This window comes from Prenolepis imparis, unplaced genomic scaffold (genome assembly GCF_030444845.1).
Source record: "Prenolepis imparis isolate NDT839.2.m4 unplaced genomic scaffold, iyPreImpa1.0 SCAF_9, whole genome shotgun sequence".
NCBI classification, from domain to species: Eukaryota; Metazoa; Arthropoda; class Insecta; order Hymenoptera; family Formicidae; genus Prenolepis; species Prenolepis imparis.
This window is the reverse complement of record NW_028141167.1, coordinates 7,544,334-7,568,587: the sequence shown is the minus strand read 5'-3', so window position 1 is coordinate 7,568,587 and position 24,254 is coordinate 7,544,334. Positions and strand designations below refer to the sequence as shown.

Genomic DNA, 24,254 nt, shown 5'->3' with positions numbered 1-24,254 from the left:
CGTAAAAGGCAACTTCGCCGATAAAGCGACTCCGAAATATGGCACACTAATCATTCTCGCTTTATACCTCGCGACCGCTGGAATTTCAGGCAGAATGCAGGCGCGTTAAAGTGCAATATCGCGTGACCGTCGCGGATTTTCCCCAGAGAAGGCCTCGATATGTAAATTCTCTTCTAATCTCGGATATTAATTTACGGTCGTAATTTATTTCATCTCGTCTTTAAAAGGTTATTTAGGCATTTATATGCGTACAACGTGAATTTATTAACTATCATGCAGAAATCGAAACTCACGTTAAAAATAATTTTGATACTACGAACGCACCAAAATTATATCTCCATTTATATATTTCACGAAATAAAAAGAATCTTGAAATTTTATATTCGAATTTTATACTACTGCGAACTGCGAGTTACTAAACTCATCGAAATTCTACCGGTGTCGGTGTCTCTGTTGGACAACAACGTATCGATTCGTGCTTATGTCGGATTACTGTCGTCGAAGCATTGCAGAAAATGAAACGTCGAGCTGACGAGAATGACCGAAACACAATGTGTTTGTTTCATTTTCTGTATGATTAAATCTACATACCGCGATTATCTGGATGCTGCATATAGCGGCTCTTTATGACGGGGTACTCACCTGAAACAGAAAAAGAGAGAGATATATGAGATTTATTATAATTATCGAACGACGCGAGACATTATGAGAGATGTCGTGCGATAGCGAACGTCCTAAGTTTTGGCGCAATGCGGATAAAGATATTCTTGAAGCGCTATAGTAGCAGCTTCAAATGTGCAACATTTTCAGTAGAGTGTGAAACGCTCTACTCATAAAACGGAGCATGAAAAAAACGTAAAACTGTAAAGTAGTAATTTTTTCCTAAAATACAGTTACTGGCGATGTAATACCGAGTGTTTCTCGAGAATATTGCGACATTTTGTCAACAGATATGAAATATTAAGACATCTGTGTTTTTTAAGCACAGCTTACATCTTTTCTCTATAACTTGCATGTAACATGAAAAGCATTTTTATAACATAATAAGCATAACTATTATATACAAATTTTTATCTCTAAGAATTTGATATTGGTTGTTTCAATTTCTAGTTATTGATGTGTTGATAATAAATGATCCTTGATGGAAACTATATTGACCTTTCAATCCAATGTAGACACGTCGAGAGTGTGCACGTCGTATAATCTATCAAACTTTATTATTATACGTTAAATATTGATTCGAGCGAAATCTCACGCGTCAATATTTTCCGACTCTTATTCTTCCATTACCTGACCATTCAATATTAGCAAACAATACTTGCAATCAGTGCAACAGCACATATATTATAAAAGAAATTTAATATAACGGTATATATTTCTTTTATAATTTATCAATGTAATTGAACTTAGCATATTTTTTTATTTATATAACCACTTTTCATAAAATTATAAAAATAATTTTTACTAATAATATTTTTATTATTATTATGTCGCAGTTCACACATGATAACATTAACGAGAAAAAATCAGCCCCTGGACGAGTCTCTCCGGGAAATGAAAATCGGAAATGAAGAATCTCTCTACCATTCAGGTAGGGTCCTTGAAAAGGTTTTACATCGCATGTGAATCGCGTGTAAATTAACGAAGATGACACGGGTGACAGAATGGTGCGAACGACGAAACCAATTAATTGCACGTGAATTGATTTATCTCTTAATTAACAATCACACCCTTTTCACCCTCGCGGCGCTTCCTGCGCACACACGTTCGCCTAATAGCTCACGAGTGATAACGCATGCGTTACTCATTACTCGCGAAAGTCGCAATTAAAAATTTCAAAAAAAATTGCGATCGAAAATTTCGCTAAATCGATGAATGGAGGATTAAAGAAAAATTATCTTATCTCTGAATTGTCTTATCGATGCATGTCGTCACGACGCACCTCGGGAGATGCATCTCACGTTTGCTCATTGAGCGCGCTTTACGTGCGAATCGTTTCGATAGTACGTGATGACATTCCCATTAGGTCGCATCGATTCTCGATCGAACATCATTCGGTATCACTCGAGTCGAAAAATTCGCAGACGTCGTCGCGACATCCGCCGTTTGAGAACGCGTACTTTTCAGCGCGTGACACCAACGGATTCTATTAGTCACGGAGCAGGCGTGCGCGGTTAATTGTCTGGGACTTGCCGTCGAGGAAATAATCTCGTTCCCAGAAAGGCTATAAAGTGGCAGTGCAGCAGTCTGATGCTTCCTAAGCAGCACGTCGACGTTTAATGCGCTTAACGAGAAACGCGTCGCGAGATTCTTATCGTGACATTGCCGCCTGTATGTGGCGTAGACCGCGCGAGTTTCTTCTTATCCTTCGTAAGGAAGTTGCATTATTTTTATACATCTCAGTCGCGCATTTCCGCCGATTGAGAAAAATTCGTCCACGTATGCAACACGTTCTATAATATGATGTATATGCCGATTGTACAATTTCTTTCCGTAATCTTTGAAATTAAAAAAAAAAAAAAAAAATGTTAACATTGGTGATTACGCGTTTGGACTATAATATATGATAATATGTAAAATATATTATTTTTTAGTTATAACAAACAAAATTAATAGCTAAATTGCAGTATTGGATGCCAAAGGCAATACATTTGTCATCTGAATTACACAGTGGATATTAAAAATACCGGTTGATGTAAGCTCGACCAGCGTAATGAGTTCTCTGTCGCGCTGAAATTCCTGCGCGAGAGGACAAAGACCGAGAATTATAGATATTTCTGTGCAATTAACATGTCCGCTCGTGAATCGGGCGAAATCTGTGTCGCGAAACGCTCTCGGGATCTCATTATAGGTCGCGCTGCTGTTCATTAAGGCGGATCAGTTACATCCGAGAAAATCAGCTTCGTCGTGTCTTATATATCGAGACTGCTCCTAGTTGAGTAAGAACATTACGCGAGCAGTGTCACTCGTAAATGAAACGTGCAAACTGGAAGGAATCCTTGAAGCGTGCGGCGAAGGCGAGTCGCCACTTAGAGCTCGATGCATAGTCAATCGCGAGAGATTTTAACGTTAATTTGAATCAGAAGTACGCCACGAAAGCGAAGAGCAAAATTAGTTTTTATCTCGAGCCTCAAGGATCCTCTCCTCTCTCGTCACGATATAATTCTATATTCGTTCCAGATAGAGACATCTGATAAAAATTCAAGAGTTTCGTCATTTCAAGCGAGCAGGTAAAATTGTTTATCAACAGAATAAATCGATGCTTCGCAGATTGCGCAAACTTAGCCGGTCGCTACTGGCGTAATTATTTAAATCCAATCGCGAAACGATACACCGTGGGACACGAATAAATCTCGTTATATCCATTCTATAAACGATTATGGTGCACATAAATCGCATGGAGATCCATGTAATCGATCAACATTGTCGTCGGCCGATGGGCGTGCCGCTTCCTCCATTTATATTTAAATTATCACGCGATCATGACGGTAGAATGCAACCTGAGGATGCATTTATTGTTGGGAACTTAATGCGTAATCCTGGCCATGACTACAACTTTAAACCGTCCTGAATATAAATTGACTGCTGCTTCGAAATCTCTTCGAGATAATTTATATATATATTTTTATATTAATATGTGCCTATATGCATGTTTGAGTCCCAAAATCCATAGACGAAAGATTAAGCAATTGTGAATCATTCTGTAAATTCTGTATCCCCCATAAAGATAACGCATGTTTATCCGTAAAAATATGTTTCCCATCATTGAGAAAAAATGTTATCGCTATTTCCAGTTTATACCTTCGTGAAAGTGCACCTTTCTGGGCGGTCGATGCCTCGTGTGCTCGTGAACGGGGAGGTCGTGAGGGCCGAGGTTCTCCCTCGACAATGAGCTCACCAGGATCCCCCTCAAGGTCGCGAGGGTACTGCTGGGAATCTCTCTATTCATTTTGCCGGCTCCCATATCATCGGGACCCTTACGCCATCAGCGTCAACATACGTGCTTGTGATCCAAATGGAAACGACGAGCAATCCTCGTCCGGCATCATGTTTACGGCGTTACATTCTAACGACACTATTCGCGTTCCGGAACGTAAAACTTGACTGTCTCGCGAGAGACACGAAGCTCTTGCCTCAACGAAACGGTCAGTTCTATCCGACTGCCACCAAATCCAATTGCTCGAAATTATTATACGCTTTCGTTTACGGTTGATAAACCGCGCTTCGATTTAACGAAATAATTTGAACACGAATGATTTGGTAAAAATTCATGTGCTGCGAACCAATTGTCGTCGAAAGAATGTCGCATCTAAATAGAACAAGAAGATTTAGCTAAAGCTCGCGTAATTACCTACTGTGCCCTTTTCATCTTCAATTATTTATCTTTTTATTTCATGTTTTATACACAGAATTTTAATTAAGATAATTATTCTTCAAGTATTGACGAGACTTTTTTTATACGCTTTCATCAGTAACACAAATCGAGTTTTCTGTTGGCAACGCGGTGATTGTGTATCGTGTCACGTGTCGTTGCCGTGACACGATATTTCAATCAACCGGAAAAAAAAAAACACAACACGTGACGTTTTGAGACCGTAACTACCATTTTTTTTAAAGCGACTTGCCTCGCGATTAAGTGCGATCATGTATTACATCAACGCTTAAATTTAATCTAGCGTTCAGCGGAAGATAACCTGCTCTGAAACGTGTTTAAAGGTCGGGATTATCGATGGCTCTCTGTCGATATTCGCGTCGAATTCAGCTTGCACGGCAATCAAAATCGATAAATTCCAATCTGATGATGCATAAACGTCACGCCGCGATCAATATTCATTTAATCATATATGTAAATATGTATGATTTACGAAATTCGCTTGGCTAATTAATGAGTAAATATATCCCGAAAAATTCGAGAAAAGATTCAAAAATATGAGGATAATTTTATCCAAGATATAATTTACATTTCAATCTGATTTCTGATATAAAAATTTTAAATACATCTATCGATAATTCTTTTCATTAATATTCGGATCGGATGACGAAAAGCTAAAACGTAACTCTCTTAGCATATTAGCTTTATAAGTCTTATTTTACTTTAAGAGACTCAGAATTTTTTAAATGCACATTGTTAATCAGATCCTTTTCAATTTACGCTCAGATTAAATGTCACTGCACAAAGATAAACTTGTTGGGATATTTTGTCAATATCCCAGTCGCTATCTCTCCGTGAATGGAATCTCCATTCGATTTGCATGCAGATTAAAAATTGCGGTGGAAAGCCAAATTTTTTCTAAAGGATTTCTTGCAACCTGAATTCTGACTTGGCGAGCTATGTTATTTTTCCGCGTGACATTTTTACGTAATATATAAAAATAATTACGTAATAACGAACTCTCGCGATTACGTGTGCCGCGGACGACTATTGCTAGACTAACCGGTTGGAAAAATTTAATTAACACTACGCTTATTAAAAAAAAAGAAGAAAAAAAAAAGATCAAATCGCGCTGATTTTAAACAGTCGAAATACCCGTTCTCAGGCGCGACCTCGCATATTTAGAAATCCCCACAGTACACTTTTCCCTTTTCCGTCAGTATAATCGTGCACTCCACGTTGGCACGCAATGCACCGCGGCACGCGGTTGCATTCCGAGCTGCATACAATGCACTCGATATAACAAAGCACGCGCGCACTCTCACTTGGCACACTCAAGACTCTAGTGATTTCACCGCGAAAATACGCGTCACATACTACGAGGATCGAAGAGAGACCGATATCTCGCGATCTTTTCTTTCGCGAAGAACTCTGTGGAGAATTAATTTTGCGTTAACTTCTTTCTTATCTATATATCTCGATAACTCGCACTCTCGTTCAAGGATGTACCGCATGATTCAACCGTGAGTTTGCACATATCTTGTGAAATACAAATATTTGTATTTCGATACGATGTGTATACGTGTATATCGGTTAAGGAGCGTGAACGTCTCCGTCCAACGTGCTCGAGTATGTGACTGACTCGCTGGAAGAGCCACAGGTCCCTTCTTAGCGCGAGTAGTGTCTCTCGCTCTCATTCTCTCTTTCCTTTCCTCTCCCACTCGCGGTGCGTCTCACTCAGCAGGTACCACGAGGATAGGTGTATTACCTTCGGTAAGGTGCCTCGACAATGCCGTTTGTCGCTCGACTCACCGCTGAACAAGAGTGGGGACAGAGAACACCTGTATTTTATACCTGCCGATGCACATCTTGCGGAATGAGTATCGTGCAATGAGAAATAAGTACGAAGCAACTCGCATAACAGCTGAGATGAAATATGGAATAGCGTCTCGAATTCTAAGTGTTATTCTATTCTATTTAAGAATATCGGATTATCTCGACTATTATTTAGGGTTTATATTATAATAATTATAAAGATATCATCCGGGATTATCCTATGTGAAAAATAGTATATGGAATCAATATAGTGAAGCATAATCTCAAAGAAAATTATTATAAAATGCGATGCTGTCTTTGAAGGAACTTTCCCTAGTCATGTAAATAAGCTAACAAGTAGAGTCTTTATGTGAATACTGGCTATTTATCAGTTATTTCAGGCAATGTAAAGGAAACCCGGACATGTATTATTTGTAGCTTTAAATACCCGGTATTATTGTGATCATGCGGGGACGCTTAATGTCCATATAAATATTCAAAACACAACCAAGAATTCCGTGTGATAAATGTAAATTAGAATAACGGATAAATACATGAATATAGAAATTACGTGAGTTCATATTGAAAGCAGAGTATATGAAAGAGAAACGGTACATTATTAACTACTTTTTAATAGTAATAATAAGAAAATCATACAATAAGAAACGAATAGCGAAAAGACTTTCACACCTAATTTGGATTCGCTCAGGAACATAATGCAAGTATAAATGATCCTTCACTTTCACCACACTCTATTAATAAAACTATAATAGTCAGATTCCTTTAATGAGATTTTTGAAAATATTTATAAATTATTGCATTAACACTTATTAAATTAAAAATTTTGAATTGAAAATCACACAATGAAGATTAATTAAGAATCAGCTGACAGTTCGTCGATTATCCGCTTATGGCTATGCCGGAGTTTCACTCACGTACAAGCACAACGGAGTATATAAACGGCAATCCAGAATGACGAAAACAGCCTTAAAAGGCGACACTAACAGACGTTCTCTCAACCATTACGAGCGTTAGCGCGATAAGTTTTACAAATTATGTCAATTTATTCTAACACATTTTCTATGCATTCTAACTAATCATTCGTTTCGATTAATTTCTATCCTTTTACATAGAGAAATTATAATCTAAAGAACTAATTAAAATTAATCTTCTGTTTCAATAATTTATTTAAGTAAATATTTGACTAATTTTTGAAAAATAAGAATTTATAATTTTTTTAATTGTAGAAAAATTTTAGATATATTTTTAAAGTTATCTGTCATTGACAAATTAAAGAAAATGTATTTGTTTCAAATGAAACTATAACTCTTACATCGATAGTATAATCTTTTCACGTTTCGATTTAGCAATATGTCGATATCTCTTTGTAATCGCAATCGAAGGACGAATGAATTCGGTAAATCATCCACAAACCAATAGTCGTTCACGAATTGATCGAACAAAGGTTTATACGTTTATTTCATAAATAAATCGTCAAATTTCTCTGGTAAATAAACGCGCATAGATATCACAAATTTATTTTCATCCATAAAGAATTTGATTAAATGCTATTTTCACGAAATTTTTATAATTTCGACAAATTATTCGTTGTTTCATATTTATTCATATTTATTACAGATATGTATATTTATTTTTAGATATATAGCTATCACATACACATACTGTGAAATTGATCTGAGGGCAAATAAACATTGTTACGATTGCTATACAAACAGAGAGAGAGAGAGAGAGAGATAAAATCAAATTTGCTCGCGACAGATCGCTCGAATATGCGTACGCGTTGTTTGTTTAAACATTTTGTGCTATATCGACTCGAAAATCAACACGGATCGATGCGGAGTACGTTCGACAATTTGTCAGCGGGAAGAAGTGTTTTTATCGGATCAACTGTACACTACGGTATAGGAAGGTAGCGACAATGTTTCTTTCTCCGCGGTAGCCCTTCTTGGGAGGCGTCAGAGCGTGGCAGTCGTAAATCATCCGTAAAGTCGAATCGACCGTAAGTAACGACCCTGATCACGGACTCTCGGCTACGTCGTGTTCGCAAAATACGCGAAGAGCCACTTCGCCATATTCTTTCTCAAATCCCAATGTCGCCGGAACGCATTTAGCGCATTTAACTCTCTCTTTCCACAAATCATTCTCTAATAGTATAATATCGCTCGACTTGTTATTCAAATAATACAATTTAGAATACAAAAAAAAGCATATATATTCTCTCTATTTGCATCCGATAAAGTAATTCAGAGATGTATGTTATTGCCTGGACAGGAAACGCGTTTCTCGATTGCATTTCAACATTATTATATGAAACATTATTATATGACGAGCATGAATATATATCTCTTGGCGAACAAATCTGCATCGATAATGCAACATACTTGCATGCTGCGACGGTAACGATCATGAACGGTTGTATGCGGAGAAAGCGAGGAAGTGTGCCTGTAATCTACGGTGTTTGAAAAAAAAAACCTCTGAAGAGAGAGACATGAGAGAGCCTCCTAAAATAGCTTACGATTTCTTCTTCGGTCAATCTCGCGCCGCGACTTCCTCGTCCGCGTTCGCGTATTCCACGAGCATTTTGCACAATCGCTAAAGAACAACCGCAAGACGGTGACTCGGTAAGTTTGGTCGCCAGAAGCATAAGAGTATTGTGCGGAGAGAGGAAGAAGAAATTATTTGCGTTCGCGTGAATGGCCGTTCGATGAATGGAAAATTGTAAGTTCCTTCGAGCGAGAAGACCTGGTTTGTACGAGCAAATCCGGCACACCGTTCTAAATTCGAAGCGTAGTAGGTGCCAAGTATCAAAAGCACACGTAAGTCGAATTCTGAGTAATCCGAGCTTCATTAGGATTCTGAATGCGATGCGCGAAGAACGGAAAGAACAAATATATATAGATGGATTCCTGATCTTCTGCCGTGCGTTTCTTTTTGCGCATCATCGACGCCATGCACAACTCGTTCTTTGCGCGACTTGTACGAAGCGTAATCTCACGATCACGCACCAACATCGTAACGCGAGCTATCGAGGTGTCGGCTGCTGATTTACATCGCAGATTGCGAGCCGACGATAACGCTTACGCAAGAGATTTGTCTCGGCTTGACACCATCTCGCACCACGCCGCCGCGCGATTTATGCGTCATGCAACTCCGGTATTCACGTCACGCCGGTCTTTCTCAGCTGGACGACCTTGCAATGTCGTGGCGCGATGCAACCGGCGTGCATACAGCGTCACAGGCATTAAAGGCCGCGTCGCTACCTCGCCTGGATGTCGGACTTAATTCGCCACTAATGACAAGAGAATATTTTGAAATAATGTAGAGGAATCTTAATGACTGTCATAGTTGTGACAATTAAAGAGATTATTTACACCATGTAACATAGTTTCGAGACATAATTCGACATGTATATCTCGACATTTTTATAATTTAACAACGAGAAAACTAGGATCTCAAAAATAATATTATTAGGACTTCTTTATTATTATAGGTGCATTAAAATATTAATTTATACATAAGAGAATTATTATTTTTTCACGTTAATATGTCGAAATAATTCTATATATCTTGAATTATAATTCTCTTCGCATGCACGATTGTATTTATAAAGTCATCAATGTGAGATCTTAAAAGAATCTCGAGTATGTCGCAACATCAAGCGCGTAAAGACTGAATCCGACGGCAGATCTCGCGAACTGAATTTAAATTGGAATCGTACATAAAACATAAATTGAGTTTCGCGCGAACCATTTCGCGGTATGCGCCGATTTCTAAAGTAGATGCATATCTCGATGCCGCGGCTTAATGATCGGTCTCATAGACTTCCAAGGGTAAGGCGGTGCAAAACCGTGCGAATAATTAGCGGCGATGCCGCGGAAAATAACGGCTTACATCCAGGGCTGGGTGTGAACTTTGTGAAATCTATCAGCACCTAGCAAATCCTTACAAGAGCCATTAAGAAGTTTCCTGTTCCGACGCGAAACTTCGATGGCAAATCTTTAATCCTTCTCGTTTTCATAGCTTGTAGAAGAATGCATTTTAAATTCTAATTCGAGGCTGTTTTTATCTCGCGAGCTGGAGAAGAACAGATCGTTTTAAAACGCGAGAAAAGTACAAGATTGTCCTTCTTCTCTTAAAATTCGTTCCTTTGTTCCCCGGGACGAAATTATGACGCAATAACGCAAGTGTCCTTTTGCACTTATTAACTTTCAAAAGAGTTTTCAAGCAGATATGTATAATCCTTTGAGTATATTTAAATCATAAAACATCATTATACTATCAAAAAAGTATTAATATATAATTTCTATCTTAGCAATAAAAAAATCGCTTATTTATCATACACACATTTTATTCGCGTTTTAAAACTTACTTTAAGTTTGACAGAGAAAAATGAGAGAAAGAGGATTTAAGCCTACAGTATACAACTAAGAAACTGATCCATTTAAGAGTTAAAATTTTCCCCATTCGCGTATTCTCATCTTTCAATTTATAAGTTCAAAGTTCTCCTTCAGCAGCATGAAACTGCAAAATTATTAAATCCTTACAGGAAATACAGAAAAAGAGTGGCGCAATAAGGAATACTGTTAATCATAAAATATGTTAAAAAGGTGCTGAAGGAAGAGAGAACAAAATTGAAAAGTCTTTTTTACATAAAATATTCAGAAAACGCGTGTATATTTCTTGAATATAAGAAGTTAAATTGCACATAGTATAGGTTGATTAAGATTTAATCACCGAACAAGTTTGCCTTAAGTGGAAGTTAAGGTGACTATAGCGTCGTAATTAAAAAAGATGCTATTACGAAAATGTATCTTAGTACTTAGATCGAGATTGCTAAGTAATGAAGTAATAAAAATAAATACAAGTTTTTGCATGTCATACGCAAGTGGCGCATGTGCGTCTCTAAAATGTTTCTAAAGATTTTTCAATAAGCCGTACGTGCAATCGTGGAATACGAAATGGAGTTAGCAACGTTTTTCAATTGAGATACGTGTTACGGAATACGTGACGATACTCGCAAATAATAAATCATAATTGCTTTCGATCGATTTGACGATGACAGTTGTTTTAGAAGAATATTTCTCAAAATGTAAGTTATACAAATCTTACTTTTACGAGATTTTATACGGTAATTTTTCTATTTTTTTAAACAATAAAACGACGCGATATTCCAAGGATTTCGAAATGAAAGATTGCGATCTGTCAGCGCGATCGGTTATCCAAAGCTACCTCTCTCGAGACGCGAAGAGATAAAGACGTAACTGGAAGTTCGTGCAAAGGAAACGGAAAGCATAGGTGTAAAGGCAGCAATCGAGATCGGGGCGCAAGCATTCAATTTAACAGAACTCGGCGATGTTGGATTGCACGCGTCATGCATCGAGGATGCAACGGCACTTGTACAATTGCATCTCGGAGCAGCTTGCCGGACGTTACGGTCCTCAAACAGCGAGAACGGTAAAGCGTTTTACACGACTGAAAGGCCGATGAAGTGCCCCTCTCGTTTTTCTTATTCTGATCCTAATAACGAGCGCCGTTTCGAGAATTATAAAAATATCCGCTGCAAAATCCATTTCTCACTTTCACACAGAAAAAAATACGAAGGCACTGTATTTAATTTATGAATAAATAATTGACACGAGAAATATTGAAAATATCACAAATGGATATTAAGAAACTTTTCCACGTTTTTGAACGATGTTAAATAAAAAGAAATATTTTCTTTTCATAAAAATTTCTCTCAGTTTTCGAGTAGAGTTTGATCTCTTGTATGTCTCATCTGTATATATCGTTTCTTTTCCCAAATCCCGGAATATTTCTTTATTACGATCGACGATTGCATTCGCGTTATAAATATTACGTATTCGAATGCACTTTCTACCGGTAAACGCGATTTTTACGCGAATGAAAACTCCGTTCCGTTCAATTCCTCCGTGTATTTTGTCGACCGTAAAAGTCGAGCGACCAGTTCTTAAATCGTCGGGAAATATTCCGCAGAATGCGCTACGCCAAATAAAGACTGATATATAGCCGGTTAATTCCGTAATAAGGTGGAAAAAATGACTCGCCGTCAGCCGCCGCATGTTGCAAACGCGCCAACCTTTATCGTTATTTAACCACTGACCATACCACAGGTGTATAACTATTATAATTTTTTTTAAATAAACATAAATACTATATTCAATCTAAGAACTCGGATAAAGCAACTCGATTACCATCTGTCAGCCCGCGATTAATAGAAATTCGTTCTTTTCTAATAAGCATTCAGAAAAGAAAATCTTTCGCAAGCAAAGGCTGAAAATTCTTTTGTGTACAGTGCATTTCAATCATAAATGCAATTTTGTTAAGCTTGAAAATATCTTAATCATGAGAGATGGAATTATAATTTTACAATATCTCGTCGATTACAAATATATAAAGCAAAAAATATAAATTTTTTAATCAGTAATAAAATTTTTTATTTGTACGTGAAAATAATTATTTTAGTCTACACTGTAACGTCTGGTAGATTAATTTAAAAATTTCACCTTTAAATGCGCGAAAAATACGATATTTTTCTTATTCAAACACGCGAGAGAGCGCTAAGCCGCAACCGCTCGCATGATCCTAATTCGCAAGAAATCCCACATAACCGGAATCAATTCAACCGTCTTTCATAGAACGCATTATCCGGCAAAGCGTCAGTGCAGCCCGCATGATACGGATGAGAAAAAGATCGCGAATTGGAAAGGTATCAGATTAGCAGTTGAAAAGTAAGAGGCGTCGAGTCTCGAGTTCTCACATTTATACGTCAATGATCTCGGTAGCTCGATACCGAAACCGAGGACTGATTTTCACCTATAAGAAACTTTGCACTCATACGTTTTGACATTAGAGATTTATCTTATTAAAAAGAAATAGAGAGAGGAAAAAAAAATTATCGGAACCACCATTTATTTATGCGCAATACAAAAACAAAATTTAATTCTTTAAATTAAACATTAATTAGTGAAATCTCAATTATTCGATATTATTTCAATATCGCGTTATGAAATCGTTATATAAATGAAATACATTACGAAATACAATATGTTATTTCAAAACATTGTGAGATGATAGAGATATAGCAATTTGCACGTTTCGTGGACGGGTTTGTATGTGAAAATGGGTCCGAAAGAGGCGGGGAAACGTAGAGAACATATGTCTCCGGGCAAGGCCATCCACACGGTTTACAGGCTTACAGGAACCGATGCACGGCGACCGCAGAGAAATACAGAGCGAACGACTGGAAACGCTCGAGATATCGTGGGTGAGAAACATAGAACTCGCCGCCCACACGATGGAAACGGTCGGGACAATAAAGGAGATGGCAGGAAGCTAATTTCGAACTCTGCATCAGAGTCGATGCGATGTAACAAATGTCGGGTAACGAAATGCCGAAGCTCTGTACTTTGAATGGAGATATAACTCGAAATTCGAGTCCAAGATACGGGACAATTAACGTGAATCTCTGTAAATTGAGCCCTAATACTAGATTAACGAAACGTGTCTTATATAAGATATGTTTTTAATATATTCGTGTCAACGCGACGCGAGCTGACTTTCTCCGAAAAATTTATCTTATTTATTGAAAGTTCATTAATAATCCCTCCCAAGTTTTCAAGTCGATCGATGACGAAAGGCTCGTCTGCGCGCGATGAAATAAAACGTGTAAGGTCGGCTCGATCGGCACGCAGTGATATAAACATCGTAAAGAGGTCAGGTTCTCTTCTAGCGTAGGCTGTGCGTTCGATATCTGTACGATTCGCGGCGATTATTATCCACATTCCGTCTAGGTGCCTGTTTCTTTTTTTTTAAGGCGTGACATTCTAGTTTCCTCTCGGAGCTCGCGAGTCAAACAAACCAGATTCTCGAATGCTCAAAAGCGAGCAGTCATGAAATTTTGCGAAATTGGATTACTTAAGAAGTAATGCACGTGTTATACGCAACGTTATTTTCGATATTGAGAGTGACATTACTAGAAAAATTGCGATTTTTAATTAATATCACGGAGTAAAAAAATGTAATCAATATCATATCTCGGAATAGAATTTTCATTGTTGAATCTCGTGTACTTAATTTATCCCAAGAATCATAATTTTTATTTATCATGACTTTATGTTAACATTTAATTTATATGAAGTTTCAAATTTTCAATCTATATATATGAAATAATAGAAATAAACAAATACTTTCGAAGATATAAATGGGGGAAACAAATAGATGAATAAAATGTATTACGTTTTTGAAGAAATTGAATTGTTTCCATTTCGCTGTTGTCGATATTTATTAGAATTGCGGCGAACGACGAGAGAAGAATACAATGTGACATAAACAAAAAAAATATATCATATGACATGGAGGCACGTGAATACTCTTGCGAAAATTCATTCTATACGTACAGCTAATGAATGAATTATGTCTTCAATGAAGTGCGCGCGAATCTTACTGCATAAATTCTAGCAATTGAAAGCACGTATCACACAAGCAAATGCTTCGAGGAATATAAAGATCTTTATTAAGGTGAAATAAGGTTTATTATACTTGTTTCGTAACTATCGGTGGGCTCGGTCCGTAATAAGCTTACCTATATAGGAATAATAGCATGATGCAGCTGCACGAGTATTGCTGCACTTTGCTCGAACTAAGAGCACTTATCTCGCAATTTATTGCATCGCTCGAACAAAAAATCACACGGATTTTTCATTGGTATTTTTTTAGAGTTACGATCGTTAAACTTTGAATCTTTTTCATAGTGTTAGGCAAATAAAAATAATAGCAAATCGATGCTAAAATTTCATGCTTAAAATTGGTAAGCATTACACGGACGCTTAAACGACGACATCAGGAAATCTTATAGCTATGCAAATTTACGATTCTTGCCACACGACTAAAAGGCGGCACGACTCCCGATATACTGCGAGGTTTTTCGTAGATGCTATCGGCCTCGTAAATTCTGGTCGTACTTTATGTAAAGTAACACGAGTTTTTTCCCCTAACACAGGTTCGACAGAAATGAATTAAATATTCTATATTAATTTTAGATGATGTAGATATATTATTTTTTAATGTTTCTTTCTTTATATATATATTTTCGGACCAATATTTTTCTTGCTTAAAAATTTAATTAATATCTCAGTTATACTTTAAAGAGACCACAACCATATGGTCGAAAAAGTCGTAACTTAGACAAATTTATTGGCTAGTTTTGGTCGATTAATTTAACTACCCTGTTGATATATATATATATATATATATATATATATATATATAACTCATTATTTTAATTTTATATTATATTATACTGGTAATTTACGTAAAGATAAATTAGGCACGGTTGCGTCATACATTTTCGTCGAATCCGCGCTGTCTCGTTAAGGATCGCGCGACGTCTGGATGGGATTTTAAAGTCGGCGTACTGCGAGCAGAACCGTGGAAATTATCGTGGAAGTTACGAGACACCGTCACGAGGTGTTGCACGCGGACATTTGTGCCGCAAGAGATAAAAAGCCTCGTTAACGGCCGTAACGCGTTCGTTCGTTGTAACGCGCGCACAGTTACGCGCCCCTTTTTCGCGTCGCCCATTTATCCCCGACGTGACAGAGGCACCGATCCACCAGCTGACCGGCCAAAAGCGCAGTTAGAAGTTTTTAACGAAAGGCAAGTTATCAAACTTACGCTTCAATTATATACTTTAAAGCGATTTTTAAATTGGAGAAGGAAAATAAAATCGTAAAAATTCTCATATTAAATTCTGCCTAACTCTAAACGCAGTAAGGAAGAAATCGCTTCGGCATCTCTTTCGCGATATCGCATCCGCGTCATTAATTAACAATTAATAGACACCGTGTAAAAAGCATCCTCTCGTTCTCATAGCGTTTAGAGTATATAATGCAGCATTCTTCTGATTCTTTTTATATCTCTTTCAGAGTTCGGCGGGCGAATTATCGCGTGAGAGATCGTTCGCTTGCGTCGTGCAGAAATTATGTCACAATCGCGTGCGTATCGTAGATATGTGTATGCACCCACACACATGTTTATCAGTTAGATCGAGATCATTTGGCGCACCTGCAATGGAATCGTGCCTTTGCCAGAAGTCCTTGAAACGGTAAAGATTCTTTCGCCTCTGACTTTCTTTAGTATTTAATATGAATATCTGAGGTAACCGATTTTTCGAGGTCGACTTTAAACTGTCTGAGAATGAGTAGAAAAATCGACGAACCGTTTCAAAATTATTCCATCTACATGCCGTTTCAGAAGAATCTTAATAATCGACAATGGTAATAATATCGCACGGAAAATAATCGATTCAGGCCACTAGGTATAATTCGAGAAGGAACAAAAAGGTCTTTGCAGCGTCCCGCAATATCTTCTTTCGTGCTCGTATGCATAATCGATCGACGTTTCTTTGCATTCCGCCGATCGGAATAACTACCGGAACGGAGGAAAAGTAGTCGGAGGAATAAAGTCGGGAAATCAGAATGGAATTTATATTTTCGAGGTAATTCATCCGACGCGCGAGCAGCAAGAGCATTGCCTTATTTATCGATGGCGAATTCGAAACGAAATTACTCTCGATATTGCGAAATATCGAAGACACCGGAAAGGAAGAATTTCGAACGGGTCGATTAATCCTTATTTTGCGCGATTTCGTCACACACGCGTACAAATTGTGCCTCGTCAAGTCGCAAACGATCGAGCGAGATCGTTGCAATAATTACCGAGTGCTTGATGAGTTTCACAAGGAGTTTCCTCCGTCGCAGATTGAGCCTGAGAGAGGAGAGGAAATGATATTTTGACATAAGTTAGTCGACTGACTCGAGAACTAGGCTTTAGATGGATAACCTTGCTTTATTTCACGCGTGATAACAACTAAAGCGCTGTGTCTGACAATATTATAATTGGTTCTTCCTCTCTTTTTCTTTATTACCGCTCTCCGGTTGCCGATCCTAACACAAATATTCTGACTCTGCTGTTTTTATAAAGGACGAATCCCTTAGCCTCTCTAACGTACGAATCCCTTGCAACGAGCATGACGCAGTTGCTGGCGCAAGAAGTGACGTAGGAGCCACCAGGTGATGGAGCTCAAGTAATACCTCGGTTGAAATGTAGGTCAGAGCCTCTCGTCCGTGCGTGAGGCTCAAATCAGAAAAATCTTGGTCGCGATCATGGCAACCTTTTGTTTTTCGCTCCGTCGAGTCTTCGTTGCCTTTCAGGTAAAATGAACAATGTGTTACATGCGTTATAAAACATTGGTTATTTTTATTTCACTGCCGGTCGACCGTCAATGTTGCACCGTGTCGTTGCTTATTTATATAACAATGCAAGCTCTTATACAATAGCAACGAGGAATCAACAGGATCGAATCGATAAAATTTTAGACAAGAGAAAGAAATGCTCTGCACACGTTGCATACCATTTCGATGCGAATATTAAATAATTATAATAATCAGAAAATATAAATACTGTACATACACACATATGCATATAAATCTGTTTTAATTATATAATTAAATAATTTAAAAATCATCATTAAGAAACCGCCTATTTAGTAATACGTCAGAGAGAAATTTAACGAGAAATAGTTCGCGTGGCAAAGCATACTTTGAGACACGTACATAATTTTAATATCATTAAGGTCTAAATATATGCAGAGCACTTGAGAAGCCTGTTAACGAGACCAGGTTGAAAAGTGTAGTGAAGATTAATTTTCTAAAATTAATTTTTTAATTTTTTAAAACACAGTGGGCGGAAACCGCGGTGAGAGCGAAATTAAAGCGCGAGAAAAGACAAAGGATTGAACGCAGCCTTCATCATGGATGCTCGTTAAAGATCCGCGAGGTTTTCCACGCATTGAAGCCTTAAATTGCAATTAATGAGCTCGATGTTGTAGATTAAGTCAAATTAATAGTGGGAGGGATTACACAATATTCAAGGCACAATGTATTTCCACGGACGTTAGATATCCCCACGTGTATTATTATCTTCCCTGATATGGTTGACAGTGTCACTTTCGCATAATATTGTTAATTAATTACAGTGATAGAGACAGAAAACTAAAATAACGAATCATGATATATGAGAGAGCAAATACATATTTTGTTAGCAAACACAAAATAAAGAAATTATGAGTAACAAATGTGCTATCAAATTATTAATTGATTGATTATGATGGATATTGATGATGAAATTGATGACAATTATATAAGTATTAATTGATTTTTGTATGAATATCTATGGAGTACATATCCGTAGAGAGTAAAGCAAGAATGCGATAGCTTGGGTTACCAACAGCTACCAGAATATCATCGATCGCACGACTATCGTACGTTGCTACAGCTCTAGAATTTCTACCGTACCGTCTGTAGCAAGCCAAGAACCTGTATAACAATCTTTACCAACGATAAAGTAATGTAAAATATATTTCAGTAAATATAACAATATTAGACAAAGCATAAAAAATCAATGTGATAAATAAATTACTTTTATCTAGCTGTAATTAGCATCTTTTAGCATCTAGATTTAGCATCTAGAATAATTTTTTATTTAGTTGTAAAAAAAATTCCCAGGAAAAGTATTGCATTTCTTAAATAATTAACATTTTAATTCTCTTTGACAAAAGAAAATATGGGGCTTACTTTTTTAGCTACTTAGTATTATAAAGTAATATAAGTAACTTATAGAATAAAGAAAAAGTCATAATATCTTTTGTCAAGAAAAGTGCTATTTACGAAGACAGCTTGTATTATAATTTTATATACATTGAAGACGCGTGAGCGCAGCCAGAGTGTGATTATTGATTTTTTCGAGTATACAATTGGTATAAATGGTATTGACAACGGCTGTTGCATTACAGCTATTGATGTTCTTCGAGGCTCTTGTTGATCACGAAGGGTAGGAAGGAAACGCGAAATGCTAAACGAAACGGCGACGCGACTGGTTCGCGATGTGGGCGGATGTTTCGCCCCCGCAGCTCAAACAACACACCTGAAAGACGAGGCAATCGACCGATCATCTTTCTTAACTGCGCCCTTCGTGATCATCTTCTTGTTCTGCCCTATGTTTTCTACACTCACTTACAATTCTCTTTGTATCAAGTAGATATAAGTAGAGTACAGTGAGTAGATACATTTAGAGTGATCGGACACTTAGCATATTTTGATACAAGATTAATTTGTTGTGAAATTATTATTCTTTAATTATTTAATTAGATAAAGACGTAATCGCGCTTCTCTATTAGAGACTTTATTTAAAATATTATATAGAAATTATATAAGAGATAAAATAGCGTAAAACATTTATGATTAAATAAATCAGGCGAATAATTAAGATAATTTTTACACGATAAAATTAATAGTTATTAAAATGATGAAAATGTGAATATTCACATTTCTAAGGATACATAACGTGACATGAATATATAAAGGAAAATGAGAGAGATATATTCGCAAAGTTGTAACTTTATCGACACGAAGTGTCATAAACGAGACAGTTCGCCGTTAAAAGTTTGGCAAATGCAACGTTTGTTCTCAATAAAAATGTGGCGCCGTGGGCGTGAAAGGATCAGCTAGACGGAGAAAGTAAGAAATAAATTGGGAAGAGATGTCTCGCTTCCTCGTGACGACGATGCCCCATCATCGAGCACGTGCTCTACCATCGAGGGAAACCGGTTCTCTCCCGATCGCCGACCGAGAAGTCTTTTTACGGGTCTGTAGTGACCTTAACAATCGATTTCAGGGTATTATCGCGCCAAAAGAAACGTTTTCTTTCTGAGGTAACAACGTTTTTGGAATTCCAAAAGAAATTTTGTCGGGAATATTGTGAAAAAAAATTATTTTTTTCACAATGTTGTCTATTGGATATTTTTATATAATTGGATTGAATTTTATATAATTGGATGATTTTTATATAATCATCCAATTATATAAAATTCAATCCAATTATATAAAAATATCCAATAGACAACATTACATAAAGAATAATTGTGCGCGAATAAAATGTATCTATAGAAAAAAATATGTTTTAGTCTTTAAACTATATATATATATATATATATATATATATATAATTTTTAAAGAATATATATATATAGAACCAATTTTTGACACATATATTATATTTAAAAAATTTCCTAATTTTTATCATTCCCTCCTTTCTCTTATTTAACAGTTGCTAAGCATGTTCTGTACGATTTAGAATTATCGAAGATTTAATTAGTACCCAGCAGTGGAAAAACCATGCAGGCAAGGAATTTCATAATGCGGAAGTTTTTAAAGTTTTAGGTTCTCAGCCAGTAATAACAGAAGCTCAGAAGCTGGTTTCTTAACATCCGACATTTACCAATCTTCGCGAAGCTCAAGAATCTTTTCAAAGTTATAAGCTAGACTCTCAAAATATTTTCTCTTAAAGCAATTCTGAATTCATTGTTACAGAGTAATTAGAGGTCAAAGAATTTCTCGCAATCCATTGTGTTACGAGATTGAAGTATACGAAGATAGATTCGAACTCCATTGTAAATTATGTCGTGCGCGACGCGCATATCGTATGCTATTCATAAATCATCGCGCTGTAATAAGCCGCGGCATCGAGATGAAAGTTTTCCACTCACGATGTGCCAAGCAGGATCTAATTACAGCCTAAAAGAATTCTCGACAATACCTCATCCATCCCTTGTAGGAGCATGCTCGTTTCTAGTCGTGTATCTCTCAACTTACACATTTCGCGTATCATTATAACGCGAAACGTCACTATTTTGTATAACATTTAATTAAACATTGAAAACGAAGAAGTGAAAGGATGAATACTAAACACACCTGCCTGCTTAAAATAAGATTTTCCTCTTCCTTTCTAATAACATCATGTCAATCTTGACATTAAAATTATATATATAATATATATAATTTTTTATATAATTTTATTTTATAATATAATTTTATTATACATATATATAATAAAATTATATATATTAAAATATATAAATTATATATATAATAAAATTATATTATAAAATAAAATTATATAAAAATATCTGCAAAGTATATATATATAGTATGTCCCAAAATCCTTAATTACAATTCGAATCTTGCGACTAAATTGAAATCGATTTTTCCAAGATCAGAAATCTGGGTTTGCATCAGGATTGCACAAAGGACTCTGAGGAATTCCTACGTAAGTTTCGAATCACTCTGAAATTGCTTAGAATGTGCTCGAGAACATTGTCTCTTCCTTTTAGGACGGAAGAACATTGACAAACATTCCATCGTCTTCAATTGTCGGGCAACAAAGCAAACATCAGAGAATCGAATTCCATCAGAAAATACCGGGAAAGCTTCGAACACATCGAATATCGCATCGGATGTACTTAAGTGCAACAGCGATTCCATCTAAATTGTTAGTGTACAGACAAACGGTAGTCTTGTTATTTTTGCTCGCGCGAATCGCGCAAGAAGAAACTCGTTTAACCCGTCTTAAGCGAATCGGATGCAGACGAGATTTAACCTCCGTCTTGATTTGGATCCGCGTCTTTCGACTAACTCCGTTTTTCCGTTCTATTCCTATCCATTGCCAACCATGCTAATTAGAGCGTAGCAGACTCTATCGAAAAACTTGCGCGATCCTACGTTGTATCTGCATGTAATAATATTCGCGCGTGAGATAAATTCGCGCGAAAGCGCACAACGAGACAATGAAGAAAGTACAAATCGTGGCTTATGGGGCTGAAAATGCGCAATCGGCCAATCGCTCTTGCTCGCGATCGATCGAACTTCACACACAACTCGCGGCTCGATGTTAGTCACGAATCGGGTAGCTTTGAGCTTGGCGTACTTTCTCTCAAGAGCGACGTGGCGCCGACATAAGGAAGACGAGGCGGCCTGGCGGGATGCCGATCCGAAGTGGATTTTCCTAATAGGGTGCACTTACCGCGTGCTTTTTCAACCTCTTTACGAAGATTATCTCGCGCGTTAAGGCAAGGCAGCGCTGAAGAGTCTAAAGTCGCGAGCCAGTCTAATTTCAAATAGTCACCGGATTACAAGATGTTAATGCGAAATACTAAATACATGTAAAGTTATTTATTGCTCTGAGACTAAAACAGATGATCAAAAATTAATAGAATTTTACTATTTTGCCTTAACCAGATTCAAACGATATGTCTCATTGATTTGTTGTGCAAATTGTCATGAGAGTGATCAATCTTTTACTTAATTAGAGAGATGCTTACGAGACGATCCGCGAACTCCTGCAACGAAATTTTGGCTAATTGGACCGGAACTCGCCGTGCAAGCACTATCAGCGTTAAATGTAGCTGTTTGCTCTCGAATTTTATCTAAAACTTGCAAAGTGAATGCCTAGGAAGGCATCGGGTTGAGAGAGAGAAAGAGATTATAATTCATTCACGGGTTATCAAGGCGTTTGCACGATTCGACAATAAATATCGCGGTGATATTAAATAAGAAATAAAAGCAAGCGGAAATACATTTCTGAAAATTATATTTTGACAAAATGATAGAAAACTTAAACATAAAGCGCGTAAAAAAATTATTAATTAGTGCAATTTTATCTATAAGATATTTGAGCTTCTAAAACAAATTAAATATGTTAAATAAAGAAAGTTGAAATAGGACAGAGTGTGCGCGAAATCATAAAAAAATTTATCTTTTTCGAAAAAGTACAATTTTTCTTTTTATTTATCGCTGAGACGTGTCATATATATCAAGTTGAAAAAAATAATTAATTTCAAAGAAAAGTATCACTATATCTGATTGATTAATATAAGTATAAGAAAATTATTTTCCAACATTATTAAAAGCTTATTGACACATATTTTTTAATAAGACGCATTTTAATAACATGCATATTCTATGTACGTATATAACGCTCACTCTTGGTGCTCTAGGGTTAATAAAAATTCAAGTAAATGCAACCCTTCCCTAAAGGATGCAAAAACACGACAATTTCCAGGAAGTGCAACGCGGTAGCGAAGTTTCTATCGCGCGAATGAGGTGGCATGACATGGCAGAATTTGTCTTGTTGGGTAGGTTCTCTCGGATTTTTTTTTTCATTAGTACGGCGCAGCAGTCGATTACACGGTAGCTGATATAACGGGCGGAGTCGAGATAATCTCCTGGATAGACCGCCACTCGTGACCCCGTCTTTGCCCCGAGACAATAAACCGCGATAAAGATCGATGATTTGATCGCGAGTCGGTGCACACGGAGTGTGACGAATTTCCGGATACGCCCATCGGACGAAATTTGCCGACGAACCTGCACCGCGAAAAACAAGTTCGCGAACCTGATCTCGCGCCGAGTCATCTTGCCGAAGAAACGCTTGGGTTTCATGAAATGTCCCGCTATCTGCGGGACTTGAAACATTATGATAGCGACTTTTCAATTAGAATCTCGCCGCCGATGATCGTAAATGTCACCTTTCAAGAAAATGTTTCCTTGGAGATATTCTTTCGAAGATATAAAATCGAATATTCGATATCATGAAGAACCAAAGAAAAAATGGCGCGTCGCACTAAAGACAGTGAGCGCACATGTATAATTTCGTAGCCACATTTGCTTCGTGTCCCTAATAATAAAAACAAAATTGGCATGGATTACGCATTCGTTGCTCGATCAATACCTATATGTATGTATATAGACTGACCATCGAGCAGGATAGCGTGAAATTACCGTCGCGTTTATTCTGTGATTTCTTTCATGCTTCTCTCTGTTCTCTATCATTTTATCTGCCTACTTCTCGGACGTAATTATGTATTAGTATCTTAGTGTTAGTATCTCTTTTCTGTATAAAAGTACCTTTTTATTTTGACATAATTGGACTTTTACTACGATTTTGTGTGACGAAAGATATTTATAATTATTTAAATAATTTTCCGTTAAAAATAATTATATATTATTTGTAGATATTACATTCTTTTATTTTGACAATGTTAGTTTTCTAAAATATTTCACATTTGCCAAGATATATCATGAATTGTTAGGTTTGAGAAAAAATACATTCATATTCAAGATAAAAAAATTGA

General features: G+C 36.8%; 1 protein-coding gene across 37 annotated transcripts in view; it reads right to left on the bottom strand.

Annotated features, from left to right (window-relative positions):
- Positions 1–24,254, bottom strand: part of LOC145940340 (uncharacterized) — a 149,879-nt gene that overhangs the window by 57,665 nt on the left and 67,960 nt on the right. For 10 of the 37 annotated variants that reach the window (XM_083045361.1, XM_083045382.1, XM_083045374.1 and 7 more), the window contains one exon: positions 592–642. The exons of 21 other annotated variants lie outside the window; for them this stretch is intronic. In XM_083045361.1, coding sequence (XP_082901487.1) covers positions 592–642 — 51 coding nt within the window. Of the gene's footprint in view, positions 1–591; positions 643–3,801; positions 4,310–5,527; positions 6,006–24,254 lie in introns of those variants that run through there. 6 more of the 37 variants (XM_083045352.1, XM_083045375.1, XM_083045346.1 and 3 more) reach the window with 5 other exon arrangements.